Source organism: Annulohypoxylon maeteangense, assembly GCF_022496945.1.
Source record: "Annulohypoxylon maeteangense strain CBS 123835 unplaced genomic scaffold GGS22scaffold_18, whole genome shotgun sequence".
Lineage (NCBI taxonomy): Eukaryota > Fungi > Ascomycota > Sordariomycetes > Xylariales > Hypoxylaceae > Annulohypoxylon > Annulohypoxylon maeteangense.
The window spans coordinates 205,599-226,019 of NW_025953265.1; the positions used below are offsets into that span (position 1 = coordinate 205,599).

At 48.5% G+C, this 20,421-nt stretch overlaps 7 protein-coding genes across 7 annotated transcripts; 4 read left to right on the plus strand and 3 right to left on the minus strand.

Moving 5' to 3' along the window:
• Positions 1-808: 808 nt before the first annotated feature.
• On the minus strand, positions 809-2,791 carry GGS22DRAFT_191876 (putative nucleoside transporter; the record flags this gene model as incomplete). Its single annotated transcript, XM_047965179.1, has 7 exons — positions 809-963; positions 1,019-1,528; positions 1,587-2,012; positions 2,072-2,156; positions 2,211-2,320; positions 2,462-2,492; positions 2,564-2,791. 7 exons carry the CDS (start codon positions 2,789-2,791, stop codon positions 809-811), a joined length of 1,545 nt encoding a protein of 514 aa, XP_047815523.1.
• A 2,739-nt stretch (positions 2,792-5,530) lies between these two features.
• GGS22DRAFT_171619 (uncharacterized protein) lies at positions 5,531-7,441 on the plus strand. The gene has a single exon (XM_047962635.1). It carries the CDS (start codon positions 5,964-5,966, stop codon positions 6,810-6,812), a length of 849 nt encoding a protein of 282 aa, XP_047815524.1. The 5' UTR covers positions 5,531-5,963; the 3' UTR covers positions 6,813-7,441.
• Positions 7,442-10,041: 2,600 nt separating this feature from the next.
• GGS22DRAFT_171620 (Aft1 HRA domain-containing protein) lies at positions 10,042-12,874 on the plus strand. Its single transcript, XM_047962636.1, has 3 exons — positions 10,042-10,555; positions 10,748-11,864; positions 11,919-12,874. The coding sequence occupies exons 1-3, from the start codon at positions 10,513-10,515 to the stop codon at positions 12,232-12,234; spliced, it is 1,476 nt and encodes a 491-aa protein (XP_047815525.1). The 5' UTR covers positions 10,042-10,512; the 3' UTR covers positions 12,235-12,874.
• Positions 12,875-13,351: 477 nt separating this feature from the next.
• On the plus strand, positions 13,352-15,481 carry GGS22DRAFT_55116 (Mis12-Mtw1 protein family-domain-containing protein). Its single transcript, XM_047967398.1, has 4 exons — positions 13,352-13,551; positions 13,647-14,474; positions 14,540-14,705; positions 14,767-15,481. Exons 1-4 carry the CDS (start codon positions 13,464-13,466, stop codon positions 15,215-15,217), a joined length of 1,533 nt encoding a protein of 510 aa, XP_047815526.1. The 5' UTR covers positions 13,352-13,463; the 3' UTR covers positions 15,218-15,481.
• Positions 15,482-15,959: 478 nt separating this feature from the next.
• GGS22DRAFT_171624 (DUF339-domain-containing protein) lies at positions 15,960-17,679 on the minus strand. The gene is made up of 2 exons (XM_047962637.1): positions 17,048-17,679; positions 15,960-16,903 (listed from the first exon to the last, which is right to left on the minus strand). The coding sequence occupies exons 1-2, from the start codon at positions 17,334-17,336 to the stop codon at positions 16,236-16,238; spliced, it is 957 nt and encodes a 318-aa protein (XP_047815527.1). The 5' UTR covers positions 17,337-17,679; the 3' UTR covers positions 15,960-16,235.
• Positions 17,680-17,770: 91 nt separating this feature from the next.
• Positions 17,771-18,853, minus strand: GGS22DRAFT_171626 (emp24/gp25L/p24 family/GOLD-domain-containing protein; the record flags this gene model as incomplete). The annotated part of the gene is made up of 3 exons (XM_047962638.1): positions 18,831-18,853; positions 18,579-18,702; positions 17,771-18,460 (listed from the first exon to the last, which is right to left on the minus strand). Coding segments are annotated over exons 1-3 (478 nt in total), but the record flags the coding sequence as incomplete, so codon positions are not given.
• A 490-nt stretch (positions 18,854-19,343) lies between these two features.
• On the plus strand, positions 19,344-20,360 carry GGS22DRAFT_55135 (U1 zinc finger-domain-containing protein). Its single transcript, XM_047967399.1, has 3 exons — positions 19,344-19,462; positions 19,539-19,913; positions 19,983-20,360. Exons 1-3 carry the CDS (start codon positions 19,453-19,455, stop codon positions 20,243-20,245), a joined length of 648 nt encoding a protein of 215 aa, XP_047815529.1. The 5' UTR covers positions 19,344-19,452; the 3' UTR covers positions 20,246-20,360.
• Positions 20,361-20,421: the final 61 nt, after the last annotated feature.

Sequence of the window (20,421 nt, forward strand, 5' to 3'; positions counted from 1 at the left end):
TTGGTTACTTTCCAAGACGGAGTTGCGGTGAGTTGTCTGAGGCTGCAGAATTCAGCCGCTCTTTGTTGGAAGAAGTTGGTTTTCCGGCGAGATATTTACTTAAGTGGCCTTGAATTATCATAGTTCTCCGCCAATAATTGGCGATTCGACAGTCCGTCGCATCCTGCCTGCGGTGATCAGGGGTTAACTTAAGCATCCTCACCCAGGACTGGTTGAACTGAGATTGCAGGTTGCAGATTTACCTTGAACATTACGCCACAGTCTAAATTCGGAAAGCAAGTCTTTGCTTCTTTCGTCAGGCTGCGGGAGGCACGCGCTGCATATGCACGTCACGATCGATGGTGAAGTCACTAGCATATCGTTCGATAATACCATGGAATCTCCAGGGTTCTGCGAGGTCAAAATGTTCTTATCTAATTCTGCCCAAATGATGGAAGTCCCCTTTATCACTCCGTGGGGTACGCTCCAGTGAAGACCTAGGACTTACTACGTACCTCGCCAGCACAACACATCTATTAAGTTGCTTCCGCATCGAACATAACGCTTACCTATATTGACGTATGTTCTGCCAAACATGTGCATTCATCGGAGAAATACCTACTTCAGAAGGAGATTGTGAAAACTCTAACAAGCTCTTGTGTAGCAGCCGGCTTGGCAGACGACGGAGGCGTTCTTGAAATGGCGCGTTGTCATGGTCCTGTACAGGTTCAAAATCCAAACCAGGCAGCTATGCAGATGGAAACATGCATCATGCCGTTTGGATAGGGTATCTGTCCCCTGCCAAGCCTATATCCGATCCCTAATATGTTCATCTTCCCAAAAGCTTCCTCTCTGCAAATCGAGCCGGTACATAGACAACAAGGGTGAAGAAGAGACTAAGCTCGTTCCCGATATCACCACCCGAGTCACCGATTAGCTTGGCAATAACACCAGTATACCAGGTCGTCGCCATTCCCAGAATAGCTATAGGTCGGGTCAGTATCAAGGTACCATCTAGTGAAGTGACTGTAGCACCAACCTCCAACTATTCCACAAAACAAAGCAGGACCTCCAGCCCATCCAACTGGTAACATCTCAGGATTATCCCAAGCTTCCAAAATGTAATTGTCGAATGAACCACCGCGGAACGCGTAATGTTCTGTGACCAAACAGACGAAAACAGCGGTTGCATAGTAACCCAATAAACTGAGGAAGTCTTGGAGAAATACCAAGAGCCGATCACTGCCAGCCAAGCTCAAGGCGACAACCGCAGCAAAGCAGACCAATGTCCAAACAAACCTCGGTACAACCGCCAGCTTTCTCGTGGACAGTTGGATTGAAAGGCTTGCACTATACATTGATGCGCAATTCAATCCGATGGCCGTAAACATCAGCAGAAACAGCATCAGCTTCGCCAGCCCACTAGGGTATACCATGGCCTGGATCAGAAACCCAATTCCTCTATTATACTGTGCGTCCCATACCTCGTTGTGGGGTAAAGCTGAAGCGACCACAGCTCCTATAATAGCACAGAGGCTAGTAGGAATGACTTGAGCAACGGTTAGCAATAATCTAGACCTGTTCAGACGCTTGGTGATTGAACTCACGAAGACCCAGGAAAGTGATTAGGAATACATTTATCTTCGGAATGGTGGCTGGGTATTCGACATAAAAGTCTGAGACATAGCCCGCACAGCAAGCACTACAGCCATACATGACGCAAAAGAATGATAGTGCTGCTCCAGAACCTGTAGGACCAGTAACGGATGGTGGGGTAGAGAGGTCACCGAATCTGACGGTTTCTCCAAGTATGACCAAGAAGATGGTCATGAAGACGAACCAGGTGTACTTCATAAATCGATAGCATGCTGTCAAGCCGAAGAAAGAGAATACCAGGCTCGCCACACTGCAAATCACGACACCGACAGCAGTCCCGACTTTGCCGTCCGAAAAGGCCGAGAGCGCTTGTCCGCCTGTGATCGAACCGGAGGCGCACCATCCTATCTCCTGGATGACATTGAGTATGGCGATAGCTAGAATGTTTCTTTCAATTCGTCAACTTTTCTAGCAATAGAAGCATCAAGCGACTCACCCTTAGCAGGATACCAACCGAGGGAATATCGACAGATCGAAACTTGACGAAGGCCTGTCGGCGCTCCCATCGTTGCACACCATCCCTATAAACGATTAGGCATTTGTGGTTTTAATAGGTTTGTTGTATGAAAACCCACAGTTACTGCGGCGCCCGCGATTGAACCGAATACGATGATCAAGATGCTCTGTCGTAGATCTAGGCCTAACTCCCAGCCTAAGAAACCTGTTGCGAAAGAGCTAAGGTTCACTACAACGGCGAAAATTAGCAATGGTTTCTTTACGGAGTCTGGAAGCTCCAAGCATGCCCTGAAGGCTTTGAATTAACCAGGACGTTTTAACCCCTGGATTGGAACAAAATGAGGGACGAAAGAATTCTCAGTATACATACTACAGCCGCCAACCCAGAAACCAAACATAGACTAAAGTCCAGTCAACTTTGTCCTTTACCAACTACCCTTTTACGCCGTTAAACCAGGGGGTTCAGACTGACCAGTTGGCCCGACCATCCGGCATAAAACGGGTTCCTCTCATTTGGCAATCTGCGTTGGATACTATGTCCTTCGACTCCGAGCTTTCGATCAAGAGCGTCCTCGTAACCTCGCAACTTGCCCAAAAATCCTGTCTTAGACTCGGGTTGCGATCGTGCGGGAATCTCTTCGCTAGATGAATCAGTCACAACTCCCACAACCGGCACCTGGTTCTTCTCCTCGTCGATCATGATGGGATTCATGCTAAGCGTTTCTTGAAATTGAGGTTGTACTCTTGGATCGTTGCGCGGAAGGAATAAGGAGCTAACTCCTCAGTCTCCCTCGTTGTTTCGAGCCCGGGTGATCAGCCGTACATATAAGTAAATGCCGCCTCTAGTCCTCCATCCACTCAGCATGCGCCGATCCCATATTGTAGATAGGGGACGAAACATTCAAGAAATGTTGTAGTACAAAGTCCTGCGTGTCCAGGCTGCCAGGTAGCTAAGACCAATTCCAGGCCGTGCGTCGACGGACAAGTGCAGGCGATCCGAGACATTTCCAAGGTCGTGCATCATGGTAAGGGAACTTCCTTGCAAACCTCTCCCTTGCGCCGTCACTGTGGCTAACGAAAACCTTGATTAAAGCTCCAGAGCTCTTGTCTCCCGATTTCATATCATATTATCGATAGGATAGAGCGCCCGCCCCCTTCGGATACCTGCATAAGTGCCACTGAAGACGAACCTTGTGGGCTGGGCGCTCGGATTGGCATTGACAGCTGAGATGCCGTTAGAGCCGGCCTCAACTGACGATAATCGAAGGCGAGCCCGAACTGCGGGGGAACGGACGCGTCCGTCCTCGCGTCGGCAAGAACCTGGAGCTGCACGACATCAGCTAGCCTTTCGTGCAGCCGAGAAGCATGTCAGATTGGTGAGACAGGCTTTCAGACGGATCTTCGTGGCCGGTATCCCTTGGAATGCCGCTTGTGCGCACGTACTTCTGGGCTCCGTGGGAATTTGTGGGGGTTTGTAAGAGCAGATGTTCCACGAATTCGGGCCTACCTCCCGACTAGGCTGGGAAGATATCTGAACGAGCTGCCCTTGATCATATCATATAAGGGGGAAAGGAGTGAGTAGTGTCAGTTCTACGTGCTTGTGATGTTCGTGGCTATTGTATCTTCCGATCCGTACACGGATATGCCCTTGGACGAAATATCGATCCGTTGAGTATCATCAAGAAATTTACGTCACTCGGGATTTCTATCCTTTAACACTCGATCTAGACAGCATGTGATTGTCTCTACTTGTCAAATATCTTCCAAATCGTCATATAGGTACTACTCAGTCGGATCGGGCTCGTTGTTGATCTGATAAGTGATCCCTATTCCTCATATTATGTCTGTTCCGTTTAATTTGGTGATATTTTTACCCTGTAGCTATTAGTTTTAGTATTTCCCCTCAAAACATATTCTTTTGTTGTTAACGACCGGGCCTCTAGTCTAGGTCCCCAGCCGAGGACAAGAATCTCGATGTGTATGAGACACTTGTTTTAGGAAGTCGTGGCCATCGAAAACGAGCCTTTTTGTCTGTTAAGGAGAAAGGGGTAATAACTCGACTCCGCGTTATACATACACATTTCTTCACTTATCTCTCCTAAACAAGTTTTGTCGTGGTTATAATAATCTTGTTGGTTCGAAGAGGGATGCTAGGCCCTCATACTGGGCATAGCACTCTATTATAAAAAACATTAGCAGCAGGATTGGTGATGTCTAAAGTCAACATAAGGTTTCCAGTAGCCTTAAAATCATCTTAATTAAGGCTCGGATTATAAAGGAGTCTAAATATAACCTTAATCCAAGTTCTTTCAATGACAACCTTATCATGCTTACGACTTCGAGGGTTGAATGTGACACGCAAACGTAGACGTAAGCATAGCGGGTTGCCGTTTCCAAGTCCAAATGATGGTATCCTGTGAGATCCTAAAGGTCGTCTTCAATTCGTCTTCAACACTTTATCTTAGAATAATCCCTTCTTTCACTTTTTTGCCAAAATGATATTTATTTTCACACCCTAAACTATACCTGCGTACCTAAATGTAATTTTCATTGTAACCCCTACAGTCCAGGTTGAATATTACCTAGAACTCTCTATGAAGATCATCAGAAACGGCTTCTTGTTAGAACTGTAGACTTCTAAGATTGTATCTCATTAGCTCTGGGACCACGCCTATATACCTATATATATATATATGTAGTTTACAAATAGATTAACCAACGGACCTGAGAGTATATGTCGTATGAGACTGGAGGTAGACCAGAACAAAGATGTCTGTAGATTCACCATTAACATATGTTAACGACTGTCTAGATGTAGGCCAGCACGGAGTCGCCGTTGATTCTGAGATACTTGTATAGAGGCAAATAAGCAGAATGTGACTAGGTGAATGAGGGTGTATCCATTGTCCTTGTCCACCTTACCGAAGTATCTCACATGTAATACCAATATGGCGGATGCTCAGATGCTTAGAAGCGGTAGGATAGGCACCCAGCTATCCATAGAGACGGCCTCGTGTTGGAAGCCGTCGACGTAGTTCAAGATAGTTATTTTCAGGGGCGTCACTACATACTGGTTAGAAATTATATCATAGACGAGAGAGGCATTCATAAACAACACCTCTCAGCAATTCCTGCCATCCAAAAAATATCTTCCCTACACGTTTCCTCCCCTTCTCCCCTCAATTTCATCCTCTTCCCTTCCAAATTTCGCGCCTTTCTGCGAAGAAATCCAATACTCTACCTCCAATACCTTTTTTCCAGTAACGATTTCATCGTTTCTGGAACTTGGTAGTCATAAAAGCAGGAGTAGAAGACAGGTTTCTCACGTCTTTGCGCGTTTACTACGCTGTCAAGTATTTAAGCCGTAAGTTTCATCACTTTTTATTGGCCTCCTTCGATAGAAATCATCTAATATTTCCTAGTCAGTCCCGTCACCGACGGAACCTTTCACTATCTCCATTAGGAAATCACACTTCACTACTAGCCGTATGGATTCAGTATCAGCACCGGCAGCCTCAAGCCTGCCTATGGCGCGCGTGGTATTGTACTGCTGTGAGGTGTCGCCGACAAGCAAGCTCATTCAGTGGTACCTGATTCTGCGCCGTATTCCTTTCACGCAGACTGTAAGTTCCAATAACCTCATTGATTTCGCGTCTCTATTATCTTGATTCAATTATTTCATCCACTTGAAACCCGTCTTTTGGTAGATCACCTACTATATGTTCTCGTCGAACCATATCAAAACTAACAGAGTACCTTAGTTCAAGTCGACCGCGAACTTGCAACCGGATATCAAACCGTATCTCGGAATCAAGTACCAATGCGTTCCTATCCTTTGCATTGGACGAGATGTCTACTTTGACATCGATCTCATGACGTCGGCATTGGACAAGGCCTTCCCGCCGTCTTCCACGAACCCCGACCTGAACGGACATACCTCCTTCGAGGGTGCGGTGGCATTCGTGCGAAGCGTGGCCACCGAGGGAGGTCTCCTACTACACGCGATGTCCCTTTCGGAGCGTCCCCTACCGCAGTTGGAATTCATCCTGGCCCATGCAGACGTTATCGGTTCGGGATTATCTGACACCTATTCGCAGAATGACAGCCCTGTTGAACAACTACGGGAGACGGCTATCACGAGTTTTAAATCCTACATGGATCTCATCACTCAGAATTTCTTCGTGGGCGAGACAAGCCATCTAGGATTAACTCCAACCCCGACGTTGTTGGAGCTTTACGTCGCTTGGCCTCTGAGTTGGCTATACTATGCGGCCGGAGAACGCGGCCGGGACATCATCGACGAACCCCAATTCCCACTAGCGTTTGCGTGGTTCGAGAATTTCAAGCAAGTCATGGATGTCGCCGAGGCACAAGTACTCCCACAGGTGTCAAGTGGTTACCACGCCGCGCTCATGGCCATGTCGGCTCCGTTCGTGGAACCGGAAGGCGATGTGGATCTTGTGGCTCTTAGTCAACACCAGCCCATACTCGACAGATTTGCGAAAGGAGACGCCGTCAAGATGCACTCGGTATACTGGGGAGTGACCGAGAAGGATAAGGGCAAACTGGTGAGCGTCGACGAACGTCAGATCGTCATTGAAGTCGAGGGGATGTTCGGATCCATTCTAGTTCATGCACCGACTAAGACGTTCCGCTTGGAGAAATACGACGACACGATTGAGCGTGTCGGTCTGCGGGAGTTTCTTCTTGATGTCAATTAGGGGCTTATCGACGACCAAAAACTGAGGACTGGATTTGCTGTTATCTGTATGCCTAGGTGGCTGTCAGGCTGGCTCACTTGAGGAATACCAATCGGAATGACAATTGATATTAACTCTGACTGCGTAGATTTTGTGACATGTTAACCATCATGTGTTATTGACACTTGATGCTTGGTGCTCAATATATCTATGCCAAGATAAGGGGCATATTCGCGAGTGTGGACTTTGCTGTAAATCAACATGAGACTACTGAGACTATACTAGTAACGGTAATTCATTGAAGTCTCAAGTGTTCTAATATGAGAAGTAATAAGAAACGAAGAAACGCTTAATTAAGCTTTGTATAGTAACTCGGAAGCTCCTTGATTGATTGGCCAAGCTGAAGTTGGTTCACGAATCTGTATGGCCTTTTGGGGTCAATTTCCGAATGGCATTTCTAGTAGCTTTAACCGGAGTCGACTGCCGAGAGGACCGGTAGTATGTAGTGCGACGCTAATGTATTCAGATGCTGTGTGATGACTTGGATGTTACCGTATTATGTAGCTGAGGTATGGTGGATGAGGCAATGTACCGAGAATGATGCGCGTCAAGATATAATCTAGTCCGTTTGAAGCCGACATGCGGCGATAAGCTCGTGTTTACTATTGAAATTGTCAAATAACACGAGTTTTCGAGAGCTTTACATATATATCTTCAAAATAGTGACGGGAATAGGGGCTAGAAAGTGATACTTAAAATGATAGCGTGTTTGTAAGCAGCCTCAGATTTTAGGCGACGCGAGTGTCTAGAACTTATGTAGCAAGGTTCTATGATTAGCGGCAATGTTCTAATGATGCCATAAGACTTGCGTCATCGTCTATGCGTAGATAATACAGAATCTCCGTGTTAAGCTCGCGGATAAAATCACGACGGAGTATTGGAATCTTCTTCACACGTGTGCATATATAAGAATAGAAGGGCAACAGGAGTTGAGATTCCGTCTACCAAAGATGGAATAAAAGGGAGGATATCCATGCGAAGATCGTTTCCAAAATATGTAGGCTCGAGCTTCTGTTAGCAGACCGGCAGACTGGCAGACCACTGATATGTATCTAAATGTTGGATGAGGCGATCTCCATGTGCGTGATCAGTCAACCCGCGATCTTGGATCTCGAACGGCAGTCAATCACGAAAGCGCCTAAGATAGCGAAATACTGCAACGGCCTGAACTGCTTACATCCGTAGTAGTCCTTGGTCATTCGAAGCCTGTCCGGTTTGGGAAACATCCCAGGAGCGAGACTTTTAGAGATGAAAAAAAACTAAAAAGAAAAAAAATTACGATGGAAAAAAATAATAATAAAGAAAAGATACAGTTTGCCAAGGATTAAATTGCACTGGGTGTGGTACTTAGAGAGTGACGTAATTCGTTGCGAATTTCCCGCCCTGACCACCTCTTCCAATCTTCCTTCTAAATTTTCTTTCTCCACGCGAAATTCATCACATCCCTGGCAGTTGCGACCGCTCAGTTGTATTCTCGAATTCCATAAGAAGGCGCAAAGTTGAAATGTAACCAAACAGTCAGGCAATGGGCAGGTAAGTACGGTATGGAAAGAATAGGGGGGATGGCCATCGTAAACTTGAATATCTGAGGAAGGTAAGTCTATTGCATGCAAGTCGTTCTTAATCAAGGATAGAAATTCTTGGATGGGCGAATCATGTAAATGATAAAAATCCATCCCTTCGATTCAACAAACCACCCAAATGTTTTCATTCAGTTTATTTCTCTTTGCATACATATACTTCGTACGAAGTACATACGTATTATTAACTATTTGTCTCCCGCGGAGCCTCCCCCCTTCGATTGTCGTGCTCTAATTTGTTAGACGCGACGGGATGTATCCGGGAAGGCAAAATTGACTAGGTCTTTGCATCTCAGCCGGGATATTTGATTCGAAGAAAGAGTCTGACTTTACTGGAATATATTCTTTTTGCCACCTCTCAGAGCGATTAAGAGTTGTTGGATGGACTGGATGGGTAGGATGGTGTGGATGTGCCTGCCGCATTTTACCTAGCGTCATTCTAAGAGTCTGGTACATAAAGAGTGGTAAAAGACTAGAGTTCCGGCAGGCTTAGGCTGCGTGGTTGGTACGAGACCTGTCTTGACTCCCCTGTAATTGAACTCGAGCCTCCATTACATATCAGACACCCTTCATCCCCCTTCCCGCTTTTCTTGGCCATCTTTTTTTTTTATTCCTCGTGTCCTTGATCGCGATCGCACCAGTCTTTGTAATCGAGCTTCAGATCCGCATTTCCAATTTTTGCTTACCCATCTATGGATGTACCCAGATACTTGATATTGGGGAATCCAGTTGTCAACTATTAACGTGTCTGCTGCGTGTCTGGCTTGCTTGGCTGCTCCTACATAGTATCTAACCATTATACGCATTTGATATACATGTATACATATGCGCATGTGTACTACTACATCATGTAGAATGAATGAATACAAGATCAGAATCGTTATCTACCACCTATTACACACCTTTCAGATGCTGTAGACTTGCGAAATGGCAATGGGAAACTGGGTTGGTGTGACTCAATAAAAGCGCTGACAAACCGGAGATATTAGAGATAAGGTTTATGTAGAATGTGGATGACGATGTCATTGTCATCTAAGAATATGTAAAGTCATCATGTACATATAATATTTATCGCGCTCGAGTAAGAGCATTTTAGAACACTCAGAGCCAAAAAGTGAGTTTATGTTTCTGAAGCGTAAAAAAGCCGATTTGGTTTCTAATAAACGTATGTTTTTTAACGTGTAATCTCCAATCTAAGAGAACTTCACCGTTCCGATCCAAATCAAACTGGGGCCGTCGGTTCGAAGAAGGTAAAAAGCCCGTCCAGTTCAAGCAACCGGACGAATCACAGTCAAGGTAAGTATCATACGTACATGTAATTATCATACGTGTACCTAGGTATCCTAGCTAACCTCCCTTGACAGCGTGTACTACGCCAGAGAGACTGGCTGGTAGGAAATCGGTAAGGAACTGGTAGGATAATTTGGTAATTGGTAGGCACGAATATAATAGTGGACACTAGCAGGCTACCCAAACAGGCTTAACCAAAGCTAAAACAAATGGGGAATTACGTAGGCGCACTGTCCGGGTACTTAGGGATCTTCGATCACGCCTTCCACACGTCCATTGGATGATCAATCCATGTCTAGTGCGGGCCTTGTCCACCTTCGGCTCCAAGCATTTTTCGGGGGGCTTTTACGTCTGCTGTGCCTGCCTCTTCTCCCAAAAACCACCCCTTATGTCACTTCTTCCCTCATGACCTCATCGCCCAACATCTCCCTCTAACACCTGCAACTTATCATTCCCATCCAAACTGCGTCAACGCCAATTCACAGCAACACAACGCCCCAAGTACAGCAGCAACCATACAAAATTCAATAGCAAATACGTATCTCTCATTTAGTCTAGCCTATATCGTCACTCATTCATCAATTAAACGCCACGATATCCTAGGTTAGCGACCCGTTCGCTCCTAATTTCCCAGAGGTAGTTTGCCTTTTTTTTCTTTGCAAGCTGCCTCCCCCCAAGTCAGCCGTTGTGCGTCAAGCGTATCGTTACATCATATACCTTCCCCAGAACGCACGTACACACGCATACACATAACCCAGCGCCATAAAACCAACTTCGTCATCGTCGTCACTATGGCTCCGACCGAGACCAAATCATCAGATAATCCTTTGTCAGGTGAGCTCACCGATTGTCTGCCGTTCTTTCGCACTGACCCTTACACATCGGTCACTGGTCACTATACCGTGCCGTCGTTGCTTATCGGCATCATCTATTATCCCTATTCCCTAGTTATAATCCTTCCCGATTAATAATTGGGATGCGCTCAATTGGACGTCATTGCTAACAGTCGTCGTCACGTCTCTGCAGAAACAAACGGCGACAAGAAACCCGAGCTGAAGTCGGAGAGTGCTGCCAACAACGAACCTGGTCGACCGTTGGCGCCTCCACCCAAACCCGGCGACGATTACTTCTCGAGTAACCTGAGCCTCGAGCCCAACCCATTTGAACAATCATTTGGCACGGGAGGCACGGTGGAAACCCCCGGTGGTACTAAGTTGCCCAGTGTGGCTGCCTTGACCTCGCCGTCGTCGTTGTTGCCGGGGAACGGAAGCACGCCATTCAACTGGGGAGGCGGATCTCTTAGGACGGGACCGCTCAGTCCGGCGATGCTTTCCGGTCCGGCGAATGACTACTTCGGCGACACGTCGCATACACTGCGCGGTGGATTTACACCTAATGAGAGTTCACTACGAACCGGCCTGACACCGGGTGGAAGTGGCTCTATGTTCCCTGCCCCGAGTCCCAACTCGCAAGCTCTCTTTGCACAATTAGCAAGTGGTACCGCCACCCCTAGCACGCTCGACTTTCATCGAACCGCCATGAGTGCAGCAGCCGCGAAAGCAAATCGTGACAAGCAGCAAGCACAACCCGTGACGTCGCAACCAGAGACGAACGGGGCACAGGTGAAGACCGAAGCCAAGCAATCTTCGGGTGCATTTGATCCCCATGACAACGACGCTGCCAACGGTTTGTTCATGTTAGCCCAGGGCGCCCAGGGCCGAAACGGCACCCAAACGCAGTATCCTGTCGGTGGTAATCAGCCAGTTCATGCTCACCCTGCTCCACCACCACCCAACCAAGCTAGTAGTACATCGCCACAGATGAATGGTAATGGTGCTACGGCTGCGTCGCCGACGAGGGGAGTCAGCGAGGCAGCTAGTGGGATTTCGGACGACAGCGAACCCGCGAAGCCAAACATGAGGGGGAAGGGAAAGCGTGGCAGTGGTGCAGCTACCAACGGACGACGTAAAGCCGAGGAGGCACCCGCGAAGCAGCCTGCTAATAAAAAGCCAAAGACAGCTCCATCATTGAATGGCAATGACATGTCCTCAGATGAAGAGGATGATGAAAAGGGCGGTGATTCGCATGGTAAATCGAAAATGACAGATGAAGAAAAGCGGAAGAACTTCCTTGAACGAAACAGGTATGTTTATTCGGATGTTGCATCTTGACTTCTGTTGCTGACATAGCTATCCAGGGTTGCCGCGTTGAAATGTCGCCAACGTAAGAAGCAATGGTTGGCTAATCTCCAAAGTAAAGTGGAGATGTTCAGTAGTGAGAACGATGCCTTAACAGCGCAGATTTCTCAGCTCAGGGAAGAAGTCGTTAATCTTAAGACCCTTCTGCTTGCCCATAAGGATTGTCCGGTGACGCAGCAGCAAGGGTTGCACGGGGCGTTCATGCAACAAGCGATGGAGACTTACAACCCACAGATCAACCCCTATGGGATGGCAGCACCCATCACGAACCAACCCGTTATGGCGGGTCAGGGAGTGCAGCGACGCTTCTCATAGGATGAACTGGTCTCTCCCGAAAGTTCCGTCTATTCGAATATAGATTACTACAACGAAGAGCAAAGAGGAGTGATCAATATCGCGGGTCCTGGGCAGTAGACGTCTCAGTCCCTGTGGATGTTTGGTCACCATGCGTTTGGCTGTTTTTTTCAAGAAAAAAGAAAACACCTTAATGGTATTGGGTGGTAGGAAAAGTGATTAGGCGCTCCTGCTCTTCTGACGACAGTAGAGGTTGGCGAACGTTCCCAGACGAGGGGACGTCTGCCTGTTAACTCTTGCGTCTGTAATAACATTCGGAAATTCACGAGAGCACGATAGGGCGTTTAGGCTATGGCTGCATTGTGGCACGTCTTACCGCGTTAGCGGGTGACGTATCGCCTACAGCTTCGCCATATTATCGGGTGATATTGATATATGTACGTATCTGGCTGGGCATACACATTAAAAACGGTGTTTAAGGAGGGGAACACTGGAAGTATTTTGCTATTACAACCTAGGCGTTGAGAAGGGACGGGATGATGCGCAAATAGGGACTCGCGCCATCAACGTCTATCTCGGGAGTTTCTGGTCTTCGTTTCGGCCGTTTATATTAGCTAGCTGATACACGTAGGCTCTTAGCGAACGATTTACTGTCTTAAAAGAGGTCTTGCTGATGTGCCCATGTGATTGTCTTATAATTCTATAGAATATAAATAACTGGTAACTAGCTATCTAGTAGTGACATGTTATGCATGTCGAGATATGAATGATTTTGAATATTGATACGTAGTAAATTCATAATCCCCTTTAATTGGCTAAATTGGCTTCATTTACTCGCATAAGCGGTCGTATGTAGAGAGAGGGGGCTAAGTGGGTCACGGCGAGGCTACATTAGTGGTGGCCTGTGCATAAACAGTTCTATGTAAACATTGAGAATGAGTGGAAGGAACATCTTCGCGCCTCGTCACTACTCCCTGTAACGCCAACACCGACGACCAAAAACTTAACGATCCGCTTACGAAATAAAGTCAACGCCAAAAAAGCAACATTTATATTTACCGTACCCGAAGATCTACGCGATTCGAGATATCATCCGGTATAATTGATCCCACCGCCAATTGATTGACGCGGTCAAAGCTATACATTTTTCGCGCTACTGCCCGATCGAGGCGTTCGTCAAACTTCACCAAATCCGCGCGACTCCAACTCCGAAATAATCTCGAACAGATGCGCACTCTACCCCAGCGTCCATGACTACCCTCGTGCAAACCCGTCAGCCACTACAAGTCCTGAGCATGAGCAATCAGCCCAAGCGTCGTAGGAGCTCGCGCCTCGCCGGTACGTTGACCCTTTAATCCGCCGCGGGGGAATTCAGTTTGGAAGTATCGGTGTTTGTTGATAGCCGAACGACTGACCGCAATTTGTGTTTTTAGCATATGATGAGCAGGATGGTGACTTTCATTTCACGCGAGGATCGAAGCGGATAAAGACGCAGCCAGAAGCGATACCTGAGGACGAACCAGCGCCAGCGCCAGCTCCAGCTCCAGCACCAAAACAAAAATCAGCACCCATAGCAAGAAGAGGCAGACCGAAACAGAATAAAGAAGTACCGTCACCACAACCCGCTCCGGTATCTGCACCAGCACCAGCACCTGCCCCTGCACCCAGGAGAAATGCGAAGAGGAGGTCTAGTCAAATGTCAGATGATCAAGATGAAGCGCAAACACCGCCACAACCACCACCTGGACCGGCACAGAGAAGTACACGGCGAAGAGGTCGACCGTCTGCGGAAAAGACAGAGAAGGAACCGGTGAAGGCTACGAATGGGATTATTAATAAAAAGAAGAAGCGGGTCGAAGAGGTGCACGAGGAGGAAGAGCCCCAAGAAGAAATTCAAGCAATCGAATCAACGCCCAGAGACGAGCCCAGAGGAAGAAATGGAGATAATGCTTTGGAGTCTAAGAAGATCGCGCTGCCGTTTAGTGATACGCCGATCATGAACCGAAACAAAGAGATGCGGAGGAAAACAGGTGCCCGAAGAAGCAGTCTAGGCATGCGCGGACGGCGAGCAAGCTCACTCATAGAAAATGGCCACAATGCGATACCGCACAAGGCGGTGGACTCCGGCGAGTTCTACAAGCATATCGAGGCCGAGCTGATGGAACCGCGCCGGATGAAGCAGCTATTAACGTGGTGTGGAGAACGAGCATTATCAGAGAAACCACCGTTAGGGTCTACGAATTCTAATGAGATTCTAGGGGGTAAGATATTTCCTTAAAGGTAGCAATACCTACGACCTACTCTATAACTAACGTTGATTTTCTAGCCCGAGCGATTCAGGATCAACTATTGAAGGATTTTGCTTCGAGGTCGGAGTTCTCTGACTGGTTTGCTCGAGAAGATATACCGCGCCCTCCGGCTATAGTGAAGCCGAACCCGCGAAATATCGAGCACGAGGAAAAAATAAGTGAGCTTGAGGAGAGGATAAAACGGTACGTTTCATACGACTCATTATCATTAAAATAGCTTATAGACGATGCTAACAAATCCCAGATTAAAAGCAGAAAAGCGAACATGGCAATCCCTCAAACAGCCGCCCCCCGAACTCCCACCGCTCTTCCCCGAAACAGACACGAAGTCTCTCCCGCTCCCAGACGCCTCCCTCCTCGACGCAGACGAAGCTCAGATTCTAAACTCCCTCATGAACCCGCCCGCCTCTTCTTCCTCTATCCTAAAGCCGCAGAAACTGCAGCAACGGCTCCGTGCTATGCACGAATCCCTCGAGTACAGCATCGACCAACTCTCCGCAAACGTGCACAAGCTAGAGCGAACAGTGGCTTCAGGCACCTTCCAAGCAGACAAAGTTCTCGCTCTCAGCGCGGCGAGATTGAAGGAACGGGAGGAGAAGGAGAGAAAGAGCGCCGGCACGAAGGATATGCCTGTTATGGAGGTCCTGAGAAGTCTGGGTAGGATACTGCCGCCAGAGAGCGGGGGCGGGGGTTGATGTGTATTGGTATATCAACCTCTAACCGAGGAAAGAAAAAAAAGAATTACCCCCGTCCGGATTACTTGTCCGTCTGTCTGTCCGTGTTGCCTCGGCTCCGGGAGCAGGAGAATGGAATGGGGAATGACCTTTTTTAAGGCTGCTTGTTTGCTTGACTGATTACTTGTTGTGCTTTTTTGGTTTGGAAGATACCACTACCGTCGAATGAATGGCGAATGGCATTGAGGGGGGTAAACGGCGTTTCGTGGACGTGTTGGGGTTGTTTTCAAGACACAAGAGAAGAGAAGAGAAGAAAAGAGAAGAGGAAGAGGAGGAGCAAGAAAGAGAGGAGAGATTAGGTTAGGTACCTATGTAGCCTACCTAGGTATGGTGAGAGTGAGTGAGAGAATATGGCATTCTACATATATTTTTGTTCCAGACTTTTTTCGAACTCGAGTTCTTCATGAGAGTCCATGCGATTGATGATTATGAATGGCATTTGGGTGTGGCATTCTAGGGGGAGGGTTTGGGGGCGTATTGGTGTATTGGTTAGGTTAGCTGTTGACTTCTTGTTTTATTATTTGCTATTGCTGTTGTTATTGTAATTGTTGCTTCTTCTGCTTGAGCTGTGTGGTTTGTTGAATGTGTTGATCTGTTGTTTGTTTGCTTCTTTGGTGTTATACATTAAGTGAGTCTATTATATGTTCGATTCGATTAATTAAACCATCAAGTAATTTTACTGTATTTGATGAGAGACTGGGAATAATGTTTCATACTCTTCCAAAATCCTCAAGTATTATGGGTGCTAGGAAGGTTTCAAGCATAGCTTCGGCTTGAAATATGCGTATTAAAATAATTTTGCTACATCGTTTGTTCATAGAATAACAGACGAGAGACGCATTTTCTCAATGAATCCTTCAAGTCCTCTTCCCACCATATACGACCAGTTGTCGCAACGAGAAAGCCCTTAGTTAATCATGATTACACCATTTTATTTTTTTCCCCTTTTCCTTCCTTCCCCCATAACCACTCCATGAACTCACGGATGTCGCAAAGGCGGCATAAAAGCCATCCCACCCCTCTCCTTCGCCCGCGCCTTTACATGTTCCCGCACCAACCTCAACACCTCACTTCCCCTCCACCGCTCCGGCACAGGGCGGTACGCCGGCTTAAACGTCCCCACCGTCTGCGCCCACTCCCCCGTCTCTCCTTGCTGTTTATACGGCTCCTCGCTTGCGGCGGACGCAGCTGCAGCTGCTTCCTTGCCCTCTCCTGCGTCCCCGGTGGCGGGGGTTCCGCCTGTGCTTAGCGTTTCGGAGAGGTGGTGCGGGGAGGAAGAGGGGGTTGAGACGGTGGAGGTGGAGCGTGTGGGGATTGAGGTCTCTTGCGACGAGGGCGAGGTGTCGAGCGGTGTGGCTTCGGAGATCGCGGCCTCGACGCCGCCGGCGTAGTCCGCGGAGCTTGTGTCTTGGGTTTCTATGGATGGGGTGGGAACTGAGGTGGAAGTGGAGGTGGGAGAGGGGGCGTCGTAGGATACGGTGTTGGAGGGAGGTTCCTGCGTCGCCCAGTAGTATATGTCCCAGTCGTTTTCGTCGAGGAAGAGGTCGTATTGGGTCATTTGCTCCCGTGTCATGGTAGGGAGGTGGGCGTCGGCGAAGGTGGAGAGGAGGAGGTCGGTTTCGAGGATGCCGCGTTTGCGGCTTTGGTCTGGGGGTGGGGTTGGTTAGTCTACGCTTGTTCGAATAGTAGGGTGGATTTCTCAGCGGGTTGTGTATGTATGTATAACGGATATTGAATATATAGTATATATAACGAGGATATATAAAAGGTAATGAGACTGGGTGGACATACAAACCAATCTCGCTCGCATCGTACTATCATCCTCACTAACTCTTTTTATGGGCTCAATGCGGAAGTCAGTACCCTCGAGCTCGCCAACCTGGGCATCTCCTTCAGTCTGCACACCACGCTGCTTTTGCGGCTCCATGGGCGGCAGATTGCCTGGGAAGATGCCAGCACGGTGGGCGCTTGTGCTGCTTAACGGGCGATAGAGCAGGAATCGTCTAGCAGCAGAGACAGACGAAGGCCTTTGCGCCACACGCAAGATGCTGCGGGGAATTGTTGAAGCTGCCGACGCCATTGTTCTTAATCAATTGAGCAAGACAGTACTTTATTTTGCACGATATTGGCGCTATTTCAAATCGAATTGTCGTTTTCCCTTAATCGTATCTTCACATCCCACTATGTGATATGAGAGATAAAAGGAAAGGTGGGATTCGTGTAGTCAAATCGTTGACGTAGTTGGAGAGAGCTCTTAGCTTAAAAAGCTTGGAGCTTTGTAGCTCCGAGTCAATTGTCAATTGAAGCTTTGTAATTCGCGAATCATATGAAAATTACCGAGGCCGCCCCTCCCCGCCGATCCGGATTCTTAGGGACCGGGTGCTCTTGGCTTCCGTTTGTATCCGATCGATCGGCTTCAAAAGAATTGGAAACAACTATGTTGATAATATACGAAGTACTAGGATACCAGGATACTTCAGGGGGGATCTACGATTTCACGTGAAAGTCGGTTTACGAGCATAACAATTCAAATATTGAGTCGTTCATTTTTATATTCGTCTCCAGACTCCGCAGCGTCAGGCGACGCCTATACAGATTATGCGTACAAAAGCATGAAAGAATCGTGTTCCATGCCACCGTAACCATTTTTGCCCTCCAAAAATACTCGTATCACGCCTTTACCCCCTTCTGCCTTGAAGCTCTGCAAAAGTCTTAACTCCTTAACTGCGATAAGTCATAAGTCCTGTCCAAGACGGATATTAGGTGACTAATTGCTTGCTTGTCCCTTGATATACCTAGACCAACGCAATCCTCGATCTTGCGAGAAATATGATTTAGGTGCTTAGGTAGGTATTGTATACTCTTAAATCAAGTGCTTCGATCGGAAGTAAGCGCGCAGGTACATGATCTGCCAGCCCCACAGCGCAACAAGCAGCATCGTGGTACCTATACCAAACCACTTAACTCGGGTATTCGTGCTCTCGTTGGTGTCGCGCAGCTTCTGCTCTCTCGCCCTCAGGTAATCCATCTCTCGGACAATATCCGCAATGGACTCCTCGATGCGGCGCAGTTCCGTCTCGACGGGCTTTAGCTTCTCGGTGGCCTGGATGGCGGACCAGTCTTTCGCGTCGGCACCGATATCGATGTCGAGTTCTACGTGTCGGCTCGGGTTGTTCATGCGCGCTGGTTTGAACTGGTTAAGAGCTTATTTCGGTGGGTATTTTTTTAGCCCATTCCTTTTTTTCCCACTATCGACTCGACACACACAAGTAGAGATAGTAGAAAATGGAGGAAATGACGGACAGGGAATAGGGGGACATACAGTGTGTCATGATGTTCTCGAAGCACACGTCGAAGGCGGCGTCGGCGTGGGAGGTAAAGACGGTGCGTTGTTCGCCTACAACGTCTTTTGGCTTTCCGTACTCGTTGCCTACATTATCTAAGATCTGTAGCCCGATTCACAATCCTTTGTTAGTTCAACCCTTCGTGGTGTGTTGCCTCACTCGTGGTGTGTTGCCTCACTCGCGATGCGATGCATCAGAGGTGTAGATGTAGCTTTTTGGGATCGACATACGTGCATATTGACAATCATGCCATCTCCTTTACTCCCGCCAACAGTGGCCGTGACAACAACCAAAGTGTCCTTCGCGACGAAGTTCCGTATGCATCGTTCTGTTTTCTTGTCGCTCTGACCGCGTGCCGTCAGATCGAATTTCAAAGCGTTAACTGAGGCGATCAAGAGCACGAAGCCGCAGATATACTGCAGCAATGCTCGTGGCAAAGCCATAATGTCTGTGTTCGGGTTTGCGTCGTCGTGTTCGTCTCCCAAGGAATTGGATCTTGGGAAGGGGAGAATGTCGAACCAGGAGCTTCAACGTTCAGAGCTAACAACTTTAGGAACTTTAGGGATCTGAGTGTTTCGATGTAACTTTGTACCGGGTTGTAATACGTGTTCAAGTTTCCATCCAATCACACGCTACGGATCTTAGTGGCTCCAATAGCCTTGCAGCGATTAAGTCACGTGTGATCGAGCCTCACCTAAATGACAGGGGTGGACCCAATTCTTTTTCGCGTCTAAGCTTCCAACCTTTTGTATCTTTTGTATCGTCCGCATTCGCAAACTTCATCTCCAAAGTGTATCTCTTCTTTTCAATCATACCCCATCTCTAGATTGCATTGAAGACCACGCCGTCAAGATGCCGAAGTGTAAGTCCCTATCTCCAAACCACACCTACTCTCTTCAAAGTACCTATCATACAGCAATACTAACAAACGTAAACAGTCTTCTGCGACTACTGCGACGTCTACCTAACGCACGACAGCATGAGCGTGCGCAAGGCCCACAACAGCGGCCGCAACCACCTCCGCAACGTCGTCGACTACTACCAGCAGATCGGGCACGAGAAAGCCCAATCCGTCATCGACTCCATCACCTCCTCCTACGCCGCCGAGGGCCAGGCCCACGCTAACCCCATGCTGCCCCAAAACCAGCCCGGAGGCGCGGCCGCCGCAGCGGCGGCAGCAGCAGCAGCAGGTGGCTTCCCAGGAATGCCACCTCCCCCCTTCAACTTCCCCGGCGGAATGCCTCCTCCGTTCCCCGGCCTACCAGGCGGAATGCCACCACCGCCCGGCGGCGCCTTCCCAGGGGGTATGCCTCGTAAGTACACCACCACAAAACCCAGCATCCGTCATCCGCGCTTCTAACACGTCCACCCAGCACCACCAGGCCAAGGCGGCCGCGGCCTCCCTCCACCGCCCTTTCCCGGCCCCAGCGGCCTACCCATGCCACCGCCAGGCTCCGGTCTCCCGTTCCCTCCTCCCCCAGGTGGTCTCCCGTTCCCGCCCCCGGGCGCCGGTGGAGCCAACGCGCCTCCCTTCCCGTTCCCAGGCATGCCGCCTCCAGGACAGGGCTTCCCGGGTGGTCCTACGCCTCCTGGTGGACTCGGGTTCCCGCCTCCACCTGGACAGTCTGGGCCTCCTGGGCGTTAGGATCGCGGTGTTGGGTTTGGCGGTGAGAAGCATAGACGACGGGACGATGATTACTGGGATGGAAGAGTTGCGGGAAGGCCGCCGTTCAAGAGGGCTAGGATGTAGGCCACGTTCGATTGCTTAAACCGGGGCTATAGAAAATGGTCGAAGATCGGGCGGACAGCTTTCGCGGATTG